A 20,128-nucleotide genomic window follows, 5' to 3' on the forward strand; every position below is an offset into this window, starting at 1 on the left:
TAACCTGTGTTGCTTTGCAACAGCATCAAGGGACGTCTTACAAACATACACGATTTCTTATTATAATTGGCAACATCCCTATAGTAGGTTGAATAATGGTCACCTGAAGATACCAGGTCCTAACCCCTGAAACCTGTAAATGTTACCTTATACGGAAAAGAGGGCCTGCAGATGTGATTAAGTTAGGGATCTTGACGTGGGAAAACTATCCTGAAGTATCTCAGTGGGTCCTAAATGCATTCACAAGTGTCCTATAAGAGAGAACAGAGAGAGATTTGCTACACATAGAAGAGGAGGCGACATGACCACAGAGGCAGAGACTGGAGTGATGCACCCACAAGCAAGAAATGCCAGCACCCGCCAGAGCTGGAGGAAAGAGGAGTGGCTTCTTCCCTAGAGCCTCCAGAAGGGGCTTGGCCCTGCCCACACCTGGGGTTTGGCTCAGTGAAACCAATTTCAGACTCCTGGTCTCCAGAACTATGAGACAGTAAACTTCTGTTGCTATAAAGTCACCAAAGTTTGTGGTAATTTGTTACAGGAGCCATGAGAAACTAATACAGGCCCCCAAACATTCTAGTTTTCCTAAACAAGCACTCTTTACCTGGTTTCCCCCAACGGCTTATTCAGTTTATAACACTTCACGGAACATCCATCTTTGTGAGGCCAGCGGTGTTGAAAAGAGCATCTCTGTGTTACAGATAGAGTCTGAGGTTCAAGAAGTTCCACGTGATTTCCCCAAGGACAAGCAGCAGTTGGTTATAGAGCAGTGACCTACTCATAGCTTCTCTGAGCCCCAGAACTCTCTTTCCACTAAAACATATGGTCTCTCTGCTTAGAACTGTTTATAATTCCAACTTGATTTACTTCCTAGATTCAAGCAACTGCCTCCAGGTTGTGGGAAGGGAAGTACATGCCAGGCTAGGGTTCTGGTGAGAAGGCATTCGGGGGAGAAGGAATGGTGAAAAGAGCCGAGGGTTTGGACAGAGATGAACGGAGGTCTCATAATCCCGTGGCCACCACGTCCAGGAGGCCAGACCGCATCCAGGGAGGCCAGGCATGGGAAGCCATTCGTGGAGTGCTCTGGCCGCGCCTCCCAAATGCCAGGGCTCTCAGGAGTTCACGCCCAGAGCGCGAGTTCTTCGATCTGGTTCTACGCCTTCCCCTCTTTTAAGGCAGAGATTGTAGCAGAAGCCGCAATACTCCTGCAGCAAGTCCATCAAAAGCCTTCAACATGTGCATACAGCTTGGAACTCCAAAAGTTCCAAGTGGCAAAAAAATAAGAACTGCACAAGTTATATGAGGACAAAAACCGTCAAAACGTAACGTAGCAAAAGGATCCATATGATTCCAGCCAGCGTCAGTAATGCTCTGAGCCCACCTGTATTCGGTTCCTAGGGCTGCGGTAACAGAGTACCATACCCTGGCGGGTTTAGAACAGCAGGTACGGTCTCACCGTTATGGAGGCCGGGAGTCTGAAATCAAGGTGTTGGCACAGCCGCGCTCCCTCTGGAGGCTCTAGAGGACAATCTGCTCCAGGCACCCCGTGCCCCAGCTTCTGGAGGCCTCAGGCATTCCTTGGCTTGTAGACAACATCTTTCCACTGTGTGTCTGTGTGCAAATTTCTCCTTTTTATAAGGACGCCCGTCAGACTGGATTAAGGCCCACCGCAATGACCTCATTTTAACTTGGTTATCTCTGCAAATACCCTATTCCCAAAGAAGCTCATATTCTGAGGTCCTAGAGGTCAGGGTTCCGACATATCTTTTAAGGGGCACAGAGTTCAACCCAAAGCACCACCCTTCTCTCTAACATGACAGCCCTGCTGGGGAGGCTCCCGAGGGGCAAGGGTGCAAAGCAGGCTGTTCTGGACCTGGGATCAGGGTGTTTCCCAGAGGAGCAGCCCTTGAACAGAATCCAAACCACATCCTCAGTCTCTTGTGGCCAGTTTGGGTTTCTCTGTTGCTGAAAAGCATCCTCACGCCCCTCTGGGGACCCACAGACAGGATGCCACTGCACTGATCCACAGAACCTTCCTTGGAAGGAAGCCACGCCCATGCATCAGAACCACTCAAAGTGCCTCCCGGGTCACCTCAGGGCCTAGAGACCCTCCTGGCACAGAGGAGGCATAGTAGGTGCTCAGGAAATCATGCTGAAAGACAGAAGCTGATACAACTACCTCAGTTGACATGTGGGAAAGGGTCTCTTCCACTCTAGTTTACAGGCTCCTTGGGGCTCAGTTTTGCTATCTGCAAAATGGGAGTGAGGAGGTGGGACAGGTCAGGAGTAGTGATTCTTCACTGGGCTCTGTGGACCCGGAGGAGGAGGAGAGCGAGATGGAGGGTCCAAGCTTCCCAGCCCCTTTCTCTCTACTTCATAACTGAGCTTCAAGTAAAATTTCAAGGTCATTCAGTTTACAGAGATATGAAAAATGTCTGGGCTCAGTCACCGTTCAGACACCTTCTGACTCTGACATTTTATCAGTTTGGGAGGAAAGAGACACTCAGAGCCACTGAAACATTTTACAGGCAGAGATGTTGCCAACTGTACAAAGGCAAAAGGTGTCCTGGGTAGAGCAGCAACTCTGGGCCGACTGCCTCGTTAGAAACCCGTCTTGACTCTTACTAGCTCAGGGACCTGAGGCAAGTCACTTAACCTCCTTGGTGACAGTTTCTTCAACTGAAAATGGGAAGAAGAAGAATCGTACCTACTTCAGAGGGTTATTGTCATCATTTGTGTATAGAACAGGACCCGGCGAACAGCAAGTGTAAGAGTGTCTCATTATTCTTGTCCATCAGAGCACGTTCTTGATATCTTTCTGGGCCTATATCACCTCTCCCCACCACGACCATAATATGGTGCCATCTATATAGTAGATACTTGAATGAATGAATGAATCATAGAAACTCACCCATTTAATTGTTGGCAAGTTTACCTTTTCTGCTCGAAAAGACATCTCTCTCACTCTGCTCAGGAGCTGTCACACTCTCATTTATTTCTGGCTGAGGTCTACAGACTTAAAATATATGCGTGTGCCTTATGGTTTCAGCCATCTGTCTGTGAGCATATATTAGCTTTCCTGGCATAGCTAGTGAACAAAACACAATAAATTACCACTTTCTTGCAGACTCTTCTTGTTAATTGATCACAGCATCGCATGCTCACCTGGATTATGTAGATGAGATCTGCATCTCTGAAATTGAGGGCCAAGTTTTGTGAGGAAAGAATAAGTGTAATGGATGCGGGAGGAGACAAAAAAAGGAAAATCTACAGTGTGAGAAGAAGGTGCAATTTTAAGATCCAGATTCAAAGAATCATAGACTATGTAAGATGATTTCATCCAACTCATTTTTACAGATAAAGAAACAAACGCCCAGAGAAGACCAGAATTATGTCCCAGTCACAGAGTCAGTAAGCGGCAGTCTGGACTCAAACCCTGCCTCCCGCCCTTTCTCCAGTTTTCTTTCAATTGCACCCACTTCAACCCAAAGCCTCTGAGTGCCTGCCATGGCTAGGTCCACCTGCTCACTGTGCGACTTTGGACAAGTTGCTTAGCCTCTCTGAGCCTCCATGCATCTTTATCTGTCCAAGGGGAGAGTAATAGTGCATGTCCCACACGGCTGCTGGAAGGGTTCAGGGGTGCAGTGTCTGCATCTAGGGTGTGTGTGTGGGTGTGTGTATGTGTTTGTACACACCACAGTGCCTGGCAGCTTTGCTCACCAAGACTATTGACACGAGGACAAAACTTAGCAGCTTTCTTTTGCTCAGTTCTGCTCACTGGGGAGATTTTGAGCCAGTTTCCTCCACGGCTCCCGTCTATAGCCCACTGTTTCATGAAGATGGATTTTCAGTGATGACTGTAATCCAGGGTTTCTCGACTTGGACACTGTTGACATGTCAGGCTGGATAACTCTTTGCCATGGAGGGCTGTCCTGTGCATCCTGTGCTGTTTAGCAGCATCCCTGGCCTCCACCCACTCAATACCAGAAACACCTTCCCAGTTGTGACAACTGAAAATGTCTCCAGACAAGGCCACTGTCCCCTTGGGGCCCCAAATGGTCCTCTGTTGGCAAGCACTGCTGGCGTCCCTTAAAACGGGAGTTATCACTAACCCCACCTGGAGAGAACGTGTGACCCCTTCCCCAGATCTTATCCCTGAATCAACACAAGATCCCCCCACCTCTAGGTACTGTCCCTGGTCCCGCGGACCCTCGGGCAGACCACAGCACGCCACAAACCGGAGCATCTGGCTCTTCTGTTACAAAGCTCACCTGGAGGGCCGGCAGGCTCTCTCCCGTGGTCACACCAGGCAGGACCCTGGCCTGCTGTCCACGCCTAGGTCTGAGAACTCTCTTGCCCAGCTGTGTCCAGGCGCCACCTCCCATGCTCTGCTGGGACTCTTCCCTCCCCGCCAGTCCTGGCATCACCATCTTGTTGATTACAGTTGACGTCTTTCTCTCTCACCAGCTCCTCCCATAGAACTCTCTCACCCAAGTGTCTTCCTAGGAGGGACCCCCATTGTATACTCTGCGACTCACGAGCCACGGACTCCAGGACCCTGTGGCCAGCCCAGGTTGGGGGGATCCCCCTCCAACACACCTCCAGGAGCCAGGCCCCGGCAAGTGCAGAAGGGAGCACTGATGTATTCTCTGATGTTGCCTGTCCTTAGGGGGCTTATCCTGGCTCTGTCTCTCACTTTGAGCCTCTGGCAAGTGACGACCTCTCTGAGCTTTGGTTTCCTCATCCATAGATGGAGCTAGTGACAGTACACTTAGAGGAGTGTGTCGGGATCGAATAAGACAAAACACGCAAACGGCCTAGCTAGCTGGCTGGCATAAAGTTGGCACTCAGTAGGTGCTACTAATACTGCTTAATGTATTATGCTGGGAGAACCCACGTTGGAATGAACAAGATCCAGGAAGAAAGCAAGCACAGAAGAAGTGGTTTTTGTGTACTAGCTCCTGGAAGATTTGCTGTGGCCACTTCAGAGGGAGATGGGGGCCCATCATCTTAAGATTCCTGGGGGTGGTACCAGTTCATCGTTTCCCATGGAACTTCACCTCGGGGCTGTGTGTGAGCCATCATGCTTGAATTACATGCTGTGTTCAGGTCCTTATTCCAAAGTCCTTGGTCCCCAGAGTCCTGAGATGTCATTCCCACGTCTCAGCGGTGCAGAAGCATTTTAGAGAGATGAGACTTGACTTTGAATGGGCAGTGGGGTAGGGCTCTTGGGATTAAACACCTACCCAGGCTCCATGTAGGATGCTGGACCATTCTTTAATTTTGGGAAAAGCAGTTCAGTGTAGTGAAAGAACACATCCTTGGAGGTTAAACCAACTAGGGTGTTAATCCCATTTCTTCCATTTGTTAGCTGTCTGCGTTTGAGCAAGTTCCTTCACCTTAGTTTCCTCACCTAGAAAATAGGTGTAGTTATATCTACTTCATAGTGTGAAGATTCAAATCAATGTACATTAAATACTTGGCGTGTTGTAGATGGCCAATATTTGGGTTATTTTCCTTTTAGGAAAAATAAGGTTCTGAGAAGAAAAATTATCAGAATGACTAAAGAGGCAGTAATGTTTCTCCTTCACAAGTCGTCTCAACCCTGGAGAAACAAAGACATCAATTCCAGACTCAAGATATTTTGCATACCGCTGCATTGGCATTCTAGATGTTTCTGTGCATTCCAGGGGCCTTTAACATTCCAGATTCAAAATATTATGTTTTTAGTTGACTGTCTTGGTGAATTAGTTGGAATTAGCAAACCAAAGCAGCTATTAAGTGGTTGAATTCTTGAACTGGGTCCATTGGCCTGGCTACATCCTGTATGATTAACAAGATCATTTCCCAGTAAAGACGGAAGTAAATCATTTTCTGACACTGAAGCCAAATTCATGATGTATAAGGGCTTCTGCTATATATGCTCTTCAACACTGATTCGACAAATAATTACTGTCTTCTATGCCCCAGATTCTCTGAGATGGAGATCCTAGAGATGGAGCAGCTGGTAAGACAGAGAAGGGCTACCATCTTGGGACTAACACTGTAGTCAGTGGGTGGGCTGATGAGGGTCTAGGGCTAGGGTGCAAAGAATAGACAATACACAAATAAATATGTAGAGTAAATTCAGATAACTGCCCTAGGAAGAAGAAAGGGAAAGGGATTGACATGTTTGAGGATAAAGAAGGACAGAGCTGGAGTTTATTGAAGAGGAGGAGAGTAGTTGGAGATATGGGGGAAAAAGACAGGGTCTTGCAGTTCACATAAGAGTTTGTAAGCTGTGGCAAGCAAAGAGATAGTATTTTATCTGAGCGTGATGGAAAGTCATTGGAGATTTTTAAGACAGATTATATAGAATGCACCTTGGTCTTTTCTCTCACACTCATAACACAACTCACTAAAAACCAGATTTTTAACTGAATGTAGAATAGAAACCCTGTTATCCAATATGATGGTCATTTAGTTAATCAAAAAAATCAATTAAAGTGGGAACTTATGACTAATGAATATGCCTTAAACAGTTAATTTTCACTCTAAGCATACAAACGTGCATTTACTTGCTGTTCTTCTCGTGCAGAGTCAAAAGTTTGAGTAGGAAAATGTGGTCTGGAGTTCTCCCTTTGAAATTTGTGCAAACCCATAACCATAATGCAAGTGGATGTCCACTTTTGGTTTCTTGAAAGTGGGGCATCCACGTGATATGTTATGCATTTAATTCAGCTCTATACTTACAAGAACTATAACTGGCACAGACCGGCCAGTGATGAACACAGCTGGCTGTTGGTAAACATCTAACTTCCTGGTGAGAGTAGATGTGTTGGACCAGGAAAGTTCAGCCTTTTCTGAGCAACAGTTGTTACGTGTCATATAGAGAATAAAATGTCCAGGTTAATCCAGCAAGTCCGCTGAAAGCTTCGCCTGATTTGCCAAACCATATATCATCCAGCTGTGCTGGGCTTTAGGGAGTTATGGAAATATTGCAAGTATTTCATCTGGGGCCAGGGATGGGATTGTATTATTTAAAGTATTGCGTAGCGAATCTCTTTGTAAAATGCAAGCCAAAGCATATAATTCCTTCTTGATTAATTCCTAGGCAGAATCTGAACTTTTGCATATTAGCTTTGCCCAAAGAGAAGTACACTGGTAAGCTCCTATTTGTAGTTATTTAACAGTCTCGCAAAAAAAAAAGAAAAAAGAAAAAAGAAAAAAGAAATAATCCTGGGAAGGAGAAGGGCTTTTACTCCTCCATGTTCCCTAATTTCTTTTGGAGGAAGTTATCTAGAGATGCTAGCTAAAGATTTAAAAAAGGAGTATATTTTATGGGGATGAGGTCAACAAACTTCCTCTTTCAGACAGAACAGCAGACTCTCAAATCAATCCAGTGAGATGGGGTGGAGCAATGGGCCTCAGCCAAAAGCCTCTTCAACCCCTGGAAGGTAAACATGTGGCCTGTTTATGTCAACAAAGATCCTACCCAGTCCCTCTCCGCACCCTGATCCCCAGCTCAGGTCACTGTGTCAGCAGGGCCCAGGGTCAAGTGCGTTCCTCTGGGGACACCATCTCAGCCATGCTCCCTAACGAGCCCCAGTGTCCGTGCATGATGCCTCTCTTATACTGGAATCAGAGCTCAGGTCAGGAGCTTGTACATGAATCATCTCTGAAAGGTGGCTTTGGCTTTTGACTTGCTGGAATGCAGACTGAGCCTCCCTGCACATTCACACCAGCAGACTTAAGATGAGCAGGATGACTGACAGGTAAGGTCGGGGGACAATCTGTAAAAAGAAGCAAACTTCTATCTCTCCTGGATAACTGCAGCCACCCTGTGATTTCTCAGTTCTAGGCTTTCTACCCAGCCTGCTCCGGCAATCGTTCCATAACAGATGCAGCTTGTGACTGGCTTGTGTAGAAACCGCCACTGTCCTCTATCCCTTAAGATGTGGCCCTCAGTTCCTCTGGCCTCAGTTCTCATGCCTTTCACAGGACCGGAGCCTAAAGACCTTAGCGAGCGTGCACTTGAGTGGCTCCCGAACTTTTGATTTTCCTGGATCAGGAAAAACTCCAATTTCATTTTTCAGCGTGATGCACTTCTCACAGTACACGAGGCCCACAATACACGCTGGCGACTCTGTCACCTGCCGCCACAGCTCCCCGTCCTGCCTCCACCCCTCTGTGCCAGGCCACACCTCCCACCCCATCATCCGTACAAAGCGCAGAACCCAGTCTGTGATTCACACACCCCGAGTCTCTGCCTGGACACCCGTCCACACTTCACCCACTCCTGGAGACCTCCACTCACCTTTCAAGGCACAAATCAACGATAATTTCTCCTTTCTGACTTTCTACAAACTCCTCTCCATTCCCTTGCCTGAAACAAGTAGTATTGCTTTTCTCTCTTTTTATGAAGTTTGTAAGCAATTCTATCATTTGGTATCTATTTATCTATCATGCAACCCACAGAATTTTATTTTTTTAATGTTGGCTTCTTTGCATTTCCTGTCAGACGGTGAACTCCCTGATGGACGGCAGACTTATTCCTCTTTTCCCCCAGCACCTATTCAGAGCACGGTGCACCGTAGGCATTTGGCAAATAGGACTCAAGTACAGTCCTGCCCCGCCAGGCGGTGCCACTGTCCTCGCTGAGCTGTATTCACGTCCTGAAACCGAAGCGCACACTCAGTTGTCCCCCGGACTGTGTGGCTGCTCAGTTTTCCCACACTCTGGCTAAAGGTACCGTCACCAACACCAGCAACAGTAGCTCTTGCTTGGATGGCAATTTGTAGTTTTTAGAGAGATTTCCATCCACCATCAGTCTGTGAGCATCTGGTAATGCCACGGGGGAGGCTGAACAGGGATGATCAGACCCATTTCACAGGTAGAGCAGCCGAGAGTCAGTGGTGGAAGTGGGGTTTGAGCCAAGCTCACCCAGCCTGGGCAGGGAGCTTTCCTAGACCCCATGTCCGCATGGGACGATGGGACGATCCAGACCTGGTCTGAGATAGGATGCGTGACTATCAGGTTAGGGAAGGATGATGGGAAGGTTATTATCAAAGACAGCAAATGACACCGAAAAGCTAAATAAAAGCAGCGTGACCATATACCCACATGAGTGCCACAAGTCTGGGTATATGACATACCAGTGATCAAATCCAGCACAGAGCCAAGAAGCCAAATCAACAGGCATGAACTGTCTGCCTCAACCTGCAGCACTGCAGCCATTCAGCTAGCGAGTTTCTCCTTTTACCTCGTCAGTCCCTGGAGTGTCCTTCCGTGTCCCCGTCTGCTGACGCTGACTCCAAATCCCTCTTCTTCCTCCAGAGGGTCAGGGACTCTCAGCCCAGACTCACTGAGGCCCTGGTGCTCCGATCGCATATGCCCTCTTCCAAGGCTCCCACTGCCTGCCCCTCCTCCAGATGTCTGCCTTCAGCGGCTTGAAATAACTCCAGCATCCTGATAAAGATCAGCCCTGCTAAGGAAAAAACAAAGCAGCAGTCCTCATACACAACAAGCTCTCAAATTAGACAGATCAGATGGGCTGGAAGGCCAGGCCTTTTCCCAAAACAGCGCTCTGTAAACTTCGGGTGGTGGGCTGGAGCCAGCTTGTGCGTGCTCACAGGAGCCGGGGTGCACAGCTTTCCCCAACTGCATGTTCTACGATGTCACTTTGGTAGTTTGGCGTTGTCTATGGTGGGAGACTGTGGAAACTGGCAAAAGCCAATCATTAAGCGTTTACCATCACACCATCGGCACAGATCTTCTTGAGAACGTGATGAAAACTATGAAGCTTCTCCCAAGAAAGATGCACATACACAGTGTCACAGCATGTTACACCTAACTTCAGGGAACTTGTGGTCCTCTGAAACCCTATAATGGACCCTCAAGTTAAAGACCCTTATTCCTAAGCTTTCTGATGGTTCTCATGGGGAAAAGAAAATAGGAATGAACATTGGAGCCAGATACTGAGCAAGAGATTTGAAAAATTTTGTTGCTAGACCTCATTCAATGTTTGGAAGCATGATTGTGTCACCATTTTACAGATGAGGACACTGAGGCTTAGGGAGGTTGTATACCTTCTCTGGGATTTCATAGCTTTAAGTGATCGAGCCAGGATTTGAACTCTGTTCACTGCACCATTTGGAACGCAGCTTTCTTTGGAAGAAACAGTGGACAAGGCCACTGTGGAAGGCAGGATATGGCCCCTTCAAACGTCCACATCCGAATCCCACCCTACCTGTGAATATGTCACCTTACGTAGCAAAAGGTCTTGGCAGATGGGGTTAAGATTAAGGACCTTGACACTGGAGGTGATTCAGGATTACCCAGCTGGGCCTCATCTAACGACATGAGTTCCCCAAAGCAGGAGAGAGGCCAGAGGAGTGGGTCAGAGAGACGGGACGAGAGAAGGACTCCACTGACTGTTGGTGGCTTTGAGGATAGAGAAGGAGGACCACGAACTGTGGCCTCTGGGAATGGCCTTCAGTTTACAGCCCGCGACAGAACGGGAACCTGGGTCCCTCCCCTCGGGGATCTGAATTCGGTCACACCCCCAATGAGTAGGAAACAGATTCTCCCGCAGCCACTCCCGAAGGAATGAAGCCCGCTGACTGCTTGATTTTGGCCCAATGAGACCCATGCTGGACCTTTGAACTCCACAGCCTGTGAGATAGTACATGTGTGTTGTTTTAAGCCCTTTAGTTTGTGGCATTTCTTAGGGTGCAGCCGTAGGAAAGGAATGAAGTGACTTTCTCTTCAGGGCCTTCCGAGACGTTTCCCTTCCACACACTGCAGGGGAGAAGCGGGTTCGGGGGTGTCGGGGCAGCGGGGGGAGGGGCCGACCCCTGCGACTCCGGGCTCCCCTGGTTCCTATGCAGCCACTGAGATGCACAGACCTCAGCCAGCCCAGTGGTGGTAGTGGTGCTGGTGGACGACCCCATGCAGCAAGGCCAAGAGGACAGCGGGCCTTGGAATCCAGACCTGGTCCTGGCATCGCCGCTGAGTTTCAGGGCCTTGGGAGGAAAATAGCCTCCGGGAGCCTCAGTTTCCTCCAGTGTAAAACTCCATGAATCATTCCAGTACCACCTACTCACGGGACCCTTGAGACAATCAAGGTGACAGTGATTTGTGAACTACCAAGCGTGGGTATTAGTGAGAGATCTTTTATCGCCTGTCTTACAATGTCTATGTTCCTGGCCTGTTTTTGTCCTGTGTTCCTTTTCCTTTCATGGCTCGTAAAACACCACTGAGAATTTGGGGCATTAATACCCAAATTAATGGGTATTGATTTGGTCCTCAGCGCTGCACCCCCAGAGGTAGAGTAGACAGAGACAGGGTTTGGGGTCTGGGAAACAGCTTCCGATCCTGGCTCTCCCGTGTCACTTCACCTTTTCAAGCCTTGGGTCTTTGCCTGGAAACGATGCAGATGATACACTTTACTTCCTGGCTGGTCCTGAAAGTTGCTGATCAAAGACGAACCACAGTCCCTGGCACATCTCAGGTGCTCAGGAAACAGTAGCTCTGAACAGGCGCTCAGGAGGGCTGGCCGCAGACTCTGGGCTCTTGTCTGAGCTTGACCAGAGCTGGACGAAGGACTTGGCTCTTCGGGTCCCAGGACCTATAAATTCTGCTGCCACTGACTCTTCCTGCTTCCTGCTCAGGAATGAAATAAAGCTTACAGCTGCTCTGAGAGGGTCGGGGTACCTGACAACAGTTGCAAAGAGACATCACCCTTTGGGGCTGTTATTCTCTCCATCCTGACCGAGTGCTGTCCATCCTGTGTGGCTCACACTGTCTCGTGTTCCTTCTATGATGCCTTCCAGTGGAGGTGGCCAATATTCACACATAATAACCATAATCACAGTAGCCCGTGGCATTTGTGAAACACTTGTTTTAATAGCTTCCACGTGCAATGGCTGCTCTGGTCTGTATCTCACAATGTAGAAACTAAGCCTCACAGAAGTCAAATGACTCATCCAAAGTTACACGGGTGACAAGTGACAGAGCGGGGTCTCAGCTGAGTGACTCAGTGGTGTGTCGTTTCTTCTGTGCCCTGCTACTAGTCACATGTACACCTGCTGATAATTCTTCTGATGAAAGGCGGAGTTCCAGCTCTCGAGCCCCTCAGAAGTCCCCAGGCTGGGCCAGGCACCTGGCTTCCAGCTCCAGCCCCGCGCTGCTGGGTCACCTCGGTTCCCAACATGAGCAGGCAAGGGATAGCAGAGAAGGCCCCCTCTTGGCTTGAAATGTTCCCCTTCACATCCCTAATCTTGAGGGTCCCCTTTCCCGTCTCTGGGGTCATCACAGTGAGTCACCCTGAGCCAACGTCACACTGTCTATTCACACAACTTTGCATCTTGATTTAGAGTAGTTTAGCCTCTGTACAAATTGCCTTTATCTAGGAGCCACCTGGTCTGAGCCCTTTCCCAGGACATCTGTCCAATGGGTATATCTGCCCATTACGCCAGCGTGGCTGAGAATCACTGGTCTCCTGGCCAGAGACACTGCTGATACCTTACAGATGGTTGATTACATCCGGAAGTATTTAGAATGATGGATGAGAAAGAAGTGGGCCAGGCTTTCAAGTACCTACTGCATACACCATCTTACTTCCAGCTTCACAACAACCCTGTGCAGTAGGTATTTTATACCCATTCCACAGATGATGAAGCAGGGAACCAGGGAGGTCAAATAATTTTCGAGAAGTCACGCAGCTTGAAATTGGAGGAGCCACGACCCGGGGATGGTGCCCCTGGGCCCCTCCAGGCCTTTGGTTAGCATCATGCTCCCGAGCAGTGTTCCTGACCCGACTCTGCTGCTCAAGTTACAGCGTGTCTCTGCGTCAGTCAGGAAACCTCTCTGAACTTTGTCTTCTTCATCTGTAAGATTAGAGATTGGCTCTTGTGATAAATTAGGCCAATTACAAGGTCAGAGAACACAGTCTCCACCCAAGACCGTGCTCATTTCTAACGTCAAGTGCAATTCGGGGGGGTTCCCCAAATCACCCTCTGGTCTGATAATTCACTAGAAAGACTCACAGACCTCACGGGAAGCTGCTGTATGCATGGTTGAGGTCGTCACAGGGAAAGGATGCAGATTAAGATCAGACAAAGGAAGAGCGACATAGCAGCGGGCAAAGCCCCCCACCCTAAGTCACGTGGTTGGTCTTTGGCATGGCCGGCCCCTGCGGTGAGACTGCTGAGTGAGGTCACATTTACAGAAGGTCCAGCGTGGCCAGCCATTGCCCTAAACAAAGACACTCGTATCAGGTATGACATGGCTTACCTCCCAGACACCAGAGGGCAAAGGCCAGACTTCTCCTTGGGAAAAGCCAGATTCTCTATTTCACAGCTGTAAAGTCCCTCCAGCTTTTCTCCCAGTGCTGACTCCCATGGGCCCCAGTGCCACTCAGTCCATTTAAACCACTCATCTGGCTTCCAAATCTTTATTCCCCCCTGTCTGCTGCATATTAGATATCCAGTTCAGCACAGCATATACATTATTGACCAGCTATGTGCCAGGCACTGTGTTAGGGTTGGTTCCATGGATGAATTGCAACCTTGAAGAGCTGGAAAGTATAAGCCATCTATGAACAAGGACTAGCACAGAGAAGGGGCTGAAAATGCAGGCTGTTTTGAACAAACAAATGTTCAACGGATACTCTAAGTATCATGGTTGGAATGTGGTCAAGAGAACATTCTCTTGGAAAATTGCTTACAAACTTACAGATGTTGTTTCCAGGGAGTTAGGCGCTCAGCATTGAGAACACTTTAACCTATAGATTTGCCATGGATCTGCCCCAGTGGGGCCATTAGACTAAGGGCCAAGCAGAATCTCTACTAAACTAAGCACCAAACAGTAATCCTAAACATAAAGAGAGAAAAATCTTTGCTGGGCAAAGAATATTGGGTTTTGGCTCCTTTGGTTCTTCCAGCAGTTTATTATTCCTTTAACTTTTGCTCCTTCTTCTTTCTGTGTGTTTTCCCAGCTTAGAGTTGCTGGCAGATGTTCGATATGCCTTTGGGCTTCCCTTCTACCCTGCCTACGAGGGGCAGTTTACTCTGGAGGAGAAAAGCCTTTCCCTGAAAATCATGCAGTATTTTTCCAACTTCATCCGATCTGGGTGAGTGGACCACATGCGCACTCCCTCCCCTCATTCTGAACTCAAAGGCCACACTTTGCATTGATGGACTCACCCTTTCCTCCCTACCACTGGTCTCCCCGGCTCAGCCTCCCCTTCTAGCCAAAATGACCTTTGCATAGATTAGTCTTGGCAAAGAAACATCCCAATCATACGCTCCCTTGTTCAGCCACATTTGATGGCTCTAGATCAGACTTTCTCATCCTCAGCACTGTTGACACAGGGCTGGATAAGTCTTTGCGTGGGGCCTTCCTGTGCACTGTTGGCTGTTTAGCAGCATCTCTGGCCTCCACCCATGAGATGCTGGGAGCACCTCACCCCCGTACCAGTTGTGAGAACAAAAATATTTCGGATATTGCCAAATGGCCCCTGGAAAGCGAAATCACCCCAAGTTGAGAACCATTGTCTTAGGTGATCAAATGAAGTTACGACACTCGAGACCCTTCCTTGTCTACCTCTGGCCTCCCCACAAGCCTCTTTTCTAGCCCAGCTAGCATGCTCACCATTCCCACTTCCAGAGCTGGTTCCTGCTCTCCTTTCCACCCTGGGGTGTACCTGTCTCCCTTTACACCAGACAAGCAGTGCTCACCTAGCACGGTGCTCAGCCCCCTGGAAACTTCAAAGGGAAGTTGACCTTCCAAAGGAAGGTGGCCAACAGGTTTGCCCAGCTCCTGGCCCACCTTCCTGCACAGGCCTTGGGCAAACAAAGGCATTCCAGACACTGTCTGTGGTGTCCAGATAAAGGACACCAGGACTGAAAGAGACACGGAGGCCTCTTGAGCATTCAGAGAGTCAGAAGGGCAGCACTAGGTCCTGAGTGACACTGCCGGTCAGCCTAAGAGCGGTGAGTCAGGGCATCTGCAACTTTTGTTGTGTGTAATGCAGCTGTTAAGAGCACAGCCCTGGAATCAGATAGGGCGGGTTCAATTCCTGCTCTGACACCTAAAGATGTGTGACATGGTCCTCAGAGACCATGTGCAAGAGGGAAGTGATCCCAGGTGATGAAAGGAGAGAGCAGTTTCCCTCATGGGGAACTTTCTTTCTTTCTTCTCATTTCCCCAGAAATCCCAACTACCCGCATGAGTTCTCCAGGAAAGCGCCTGGATTTGCATCCCTCTGGCCTGACTTTGTCCCCCGTGATGGCGCAGAGAGCTACAAGGAGCTCAGTGTCCTGCTCCCCAATCGACAGGGCCTGAAAAAGGCCGACTGTTCCTTCTGGTCCAAATACATCCAGTCTCTAAAGGCCTCAGCAGGTAGGGATCCAGGGCCACTGGGTTACTGGGATGCCATTGGCATTGCCCTTTCCTGTGAGGAACTCACAGTCTTCGAGGCGGGCGGTGGTTAGGGGGGGGCTTCTCTTTGTGAAGGGCCTCCTGTTCTGATGGGAGATGGGAGGGGCACAGGGAGAAGACACTGGGAGGCCCAGGGTGGGGAGGGCTGGGCAGGTTCAGTAGGGAACCGATGGCAGCATTGGTGTGGGGAAAGAAGGCAGGGTCTTGAACCTCACGCCTGCTGCCCTTGGTGGCTTGGACGAAACATCTTGGAGAGGGATTCCTAGCCAGGGGAGAAATGGGTATTTCACTGCTTCCTGTCGAAGAGAACTTCCTGTTGCAAAGGTGCTGAGAGGAAGTGAATCATAATGAGGGCACGGGGAATATAGAGATCAATGCAGTGCCCTAAGAAGCTTCCAGAAGACTGGGGGAGTGAGTGACAGAACCCAGCAAATGTCCTTCAGCTTTTTGGGTGCCATGATGGAAGTCTACCCCCAAGCTAGTGAGACCCCAAAGGAAGGCTTCCTGAGGGAGGTGGTGCAGGGCTGAGGTTTTCAGCATGACAGGAACTCTTCACATGGGGAGGGGCAGAGTGGAGCATTCAGCAGGGAAGCGACCTTGCCCAACATACATTTTAGACTCTCAACTCTGCTTTTATCTTCTCAGTTGATGAACCCAAGTCCATTGTACCCTTAGCATGTCCCTAGAGCCAGGAGGTAAGTCTGGTGCCCCGCCCCAGAAGTGCCACTCTGTAGGGCATTAGTAGGGAACTCCCATCAGAGGCTGGGGTCTCTTTGGGCCAAAGGGAAAGAGACGAGGGAGGATGAGTCCTGAGCCAGGTTAGACCAACCTTGCCTCTCCTGTTTCAGGCGAAGCTGAGGATGGGCCGTCAGCAGGGAGTGAAGAGGAGGACCAGCCGTTTGGCTCTGGGCTGACAGAAGACCTCCTAGGTCTCCCAGAGTTTGGCTCCAAGACCTACAGCAAGTGACCAGCCCCTGAGATCCACCCCCCACCCTGCCAGCCTCACCCCAGCTGCCACCCTGGACACCTTATTCTCCAACTTAGCCACTAACTTTCAATAAAGTGTCCACATGCAGAGAAGCATTGGTGACTCAGATTTGTTCATTCAAGAACATCCCTGGGAGACACGAAGCTATGTCTTAATAATCCCCCCGAGGTTGGAATCCCAGGCTGCTGTTTCCTTCCAGTAAATGTTGATGGAGCATCCTCTGTGCATCAGGCCCTGCTGGGTGCTGGGGAGGCAAGGACCCTGCCCTCTAGAAGGAGAGAAAGTCAGGTCAACAGTGACCCAGGGAATGGGGATCCATCAAGGGCAGATCCCAGAGTGACACAGCCTCACCTGTGTGTTAGAAAGAGTTCTCTTGTGAAGGTTCCAGAATGGAGGTAGGAGACCAACTCGGGTTGGGACAATTTTCTGAGTGAGAAACAGTGTGGTCTGGAAGGAGGCCGTGAGGGCAGAGATGGAGGGGAGGTCCAGATCCATGGACTCTTCAGGAAGTAGAATTGACCTGATTGAGTGTGAGAGGGCAGAGGTGCAAGGGTGCAGAATTATCACCCCAGCTATTGGTTGATTTACATTCCCAGATAAGCACCTGAGTTTGTCATTCACCTCCTGAGGGACACATTTATGAAGGCAAATCTTCTGTTTAAAACTTCTTTCTTCCCCACCCCACCCCCATTATACATACACACAATTAACCCAAAGTCAAAGCAGGTGGAGCCGGTTAACAGTCTGTCATTTACATGGCATTTCATAAAATGTGTTCACACGTCATTTCATTTGAACTCAGACCAAAGTCAGTGAATATTCATATGTTGGGACTATCACCCCCATTTTGCAGATATGGAAGGCGGAGCTCAGAAAGCCTTATGTTATGCCTAAATTCACACAGGGGCGAAGTGGAGGATCAGAGTTCAACTCAGGCCTCCTGACTTCTCTGTTTCCTCACTCTTCCTGGACTTCACCTAAATCTATAGCCACATCATGTGTCCTGTAATACCTATTTATATCACTGAAAACCCCAGGTAACCTCTAACCTACATTATAGGGTTTTTTTTTTTTTGTTCCATTTAAGTAAACAAAGACCCAACTACAATGCTTTAACTAAAGAAGACTCCCAGAGGCAAATGGTCCCAAGATTGATCAGTGGCTCAGTGATGCCATCAAGGACCCAGACACTTTGTAACCTTCCTCTTTGCTATCTTCAGCACATGGATGATGGCTCACTTCACTAACACAACATAGCTGCCACAGCTCCAGACATCACATCCCCTCCTGATAGCATCCCATGCTGGAAGCAAGCAGAGCAGGGTACCAAGGGCTGGCCTTGCCTTCAAGTGCCTCTTTCTTTTCTTGGAGGAAAATCTTTCCCAGTAACTTCTAGCCGATTTCCCTTTGCATCTCATTGGCCAGAATGGAATTGTGTCCCCACTCTTAGACCAATCACTGACAGTGGGGAATGGGCTTACCATGATCTGATGAGACCAGGCACGACTTACTCCCTAGAGTGGGAGATATTGCTGTCCCAACAAAGCTGGGTGAAGTTAGCAGAGCTGAATGGAGACAGTTGTTGGGCAGGTAGCTGTCATTCTGCCACATAATCAATCTTTGCTCGCAAGACCAGGAGAGTTGGTCCCGCCCACCCATCCTTGGGGCCATTCTTGTTTGACCTGGAGTTGGAGTTGGCCTGCAGCACCTCCACCTCTTCAGTCCAGAGTGGGCTGTAAAATCAGGTGAGCATGAGTGCCCCCGTGTCAGAGGTCATGGCCCTGGTGCTTCCTGGTACCTTTCACACAGGATCAGGCTCCGGGGCCTGGGGACTCAGACGGGGGGCAGGGGACACAGTGCCGAGAGGCAGTGGTCTGCCTTCCCAGGCCTGTTTGGCTCTTTTCAGGGATCCAGAGGTGGAGGTGGGTGAGATCTCTCTTTGTTTCCTGTGGCTGCCATAACACGTTACCATAAAGGGTGGGGAGGGTGGTCTTAAGACAACAGTAATGAATGGTCTCAGTTCTGGAAGCCAGAATCCAACATGAAGACGTTGGCAGAGCCAGTGTCTCTAAGGCTCTGAGGGAGAATCCTTTTCGTGCCCCTCCCTCAGCTTCTGGTGGCTGCTGGTGACCCGTGGGGTCCCACCAATCTCTCCTCCATCTTCGCACGGACCTCTCTGTATGTGTCAAATCTCCCTCTCCTGTCTCTTACAAGGACACCCTACATCCAAAATGATCTCATCCTGAAATCCATAATTACACTGCAAAGACCATATTTCCAAATAAATTTATATCCACAGGTACTTGGATGAAGACTTGGACCTGTCTTTTGGGGGGACACAATTCAACTCACTGCAGGATTCAAGACCTGGGGGTGTCTGACACTGTGTCAGGGAGGGATGGGAGGGAGGCTGATGCCCGGGTGGCCCACCCAGGACTGCTCTGGGAGAGACTTGAGCTCAGATTCCCGCCGAGGGAGAGAGAGGAAGTGGCCAGCGTGAACTGTGGGCTGAGGCTTCACGCATCCAGAAGGCCCTGCTGGCATTGAGGTCTCCACAGCCTGGCCCTAACAAAACCAATAGCAGCATCACCATTTTCTGAGGTCTCACACCCTATGCCAAGTTTTGTCCTATAAGCACTGTCTCATGTTTCTCCCCCAAATGAAATCCTGTTCCTGTGTTGCCATCAGGAAGTGGGTGCTTGAAATTCTACCCCTGAACCTTCGTTCCCTTGGTTTCAACTACAGTCTGTCTCCAGTTAAAGTACCAATGCCCTGCGGAAGAAATGAAGGCTTCTCCTCTACCAGCACCTAGTGGGGGCTTTGAAATAAGATAGGCCTGAGTGCAGTGCCTGCTTTTTCAGGTGCTTACAGTAGGGCGGTGACTTGGAGTAATTCCTTTAGCCCAGTGGCTTCAGGCCTTGGCTGTTAGTTGGAATCATCTGAGTGCTTGTAGCAAATCCCAGCGCCCAGGCCACACCCCAGATGGATTAGATCAGAATCCCAGAGGGTTTGGGGGAGCATCAGGGGATTTCAATGCACAATCAAGAATGAGCCCCACTCATAAGCTCTCTAATCTTTAGTTTCGTCACCTATAGAATGAATTCAGCTGAGTTTACTGGATGAGCAACACTCAGCAAGGTGTAAGCGGGAAGTGTTTGTATTTTCTCCTACCATTTCCCATTAGTGATCAGCAGAATAATGGCTCCCCAAAGAGGAACACAGCCTAATTCCCATAACCTGTGAATAAGTAGGGTTACAGGGCAAGGGGACATTAGGGTCGAAGATGGAGTTAAGGTTACCAATCAGCTGACCCTAAAATAGGGGGAAAATAGCTGGGATTACCTGGGTGAGTCCACTGTAGTCACAAGGGTCCCAAAAAACAGGAGAGGGGCAAGGGAGAGGACCAGAGAGACGCCAGCGTGAGAAGGACCTGGCCTGACATTGCTGATTTTGAAGATGGAGGAAGGGATTATGAGTCCAGGAATGTGAGTGGCCTCTAGAAGCTGGAAAAGACAAGGAAATGGATTCTTCCCTAGAACCTCTAGAAAGAAATGCAGCCTGCAGACATCTCGATTTTAATCCACTGCGAGTCACATCAGTTTCTGATCTACAGAGCTGTGAGATAATAAATTTGTGTTGTTTTCAGCCTATAAATGTGTGGTAATTTGTTACAGCAGCCATAGAAAACTAATACATTGCTGTACTTGTTCAGAGGTATGT

General features: G+C 49.1%; 1 protein-coding gene across 1 annotated transcript in view; it reads left to right on the plus strand.

Annotated features, from left to right (window-relative positions):
• TG (thyroglobulin) overlaps positions 1-16,387 on the plus strand; it is a 239,070-nt gene extending 222,683 nt beyond the window's left edge. The window contains exons 46-48 of the mRNA XM_060115916.1: positions 13,976-14,110; positions 15,191-15,381; positions 16,269-16,387. Of these exons, the coding sequence (XP_059971899.1) occupies positions 13,976-14,110; positions 15,191-15,381; positions 16,269-16,387 (445 nt within the window). The remainder of the gene's footprint in view (positions 1-13,975; positions 14,111-15,190; positions 15,382-16,268) is intronic.
• The last annotated feature ends 3,741 nt before the right edge of the window (positions 16,388-20,128 follow it).

Source organism: Mesoplodon densirostris, chromosome 13 (genome assembly GCF_025265405.1).
Source record: "Mesoplodon densirostris isolate mMesDen1 chromosome 13, mMesDen1 primary haplotype, whole genome shotgun sequence".
Classification (NCBI taxonomy): Eukaryota; Metazoa; Chordata; class Mammalia; order Artiodactyla; family Ziphiidae; genus Mesoplodon; species Mesoplodon densirostris.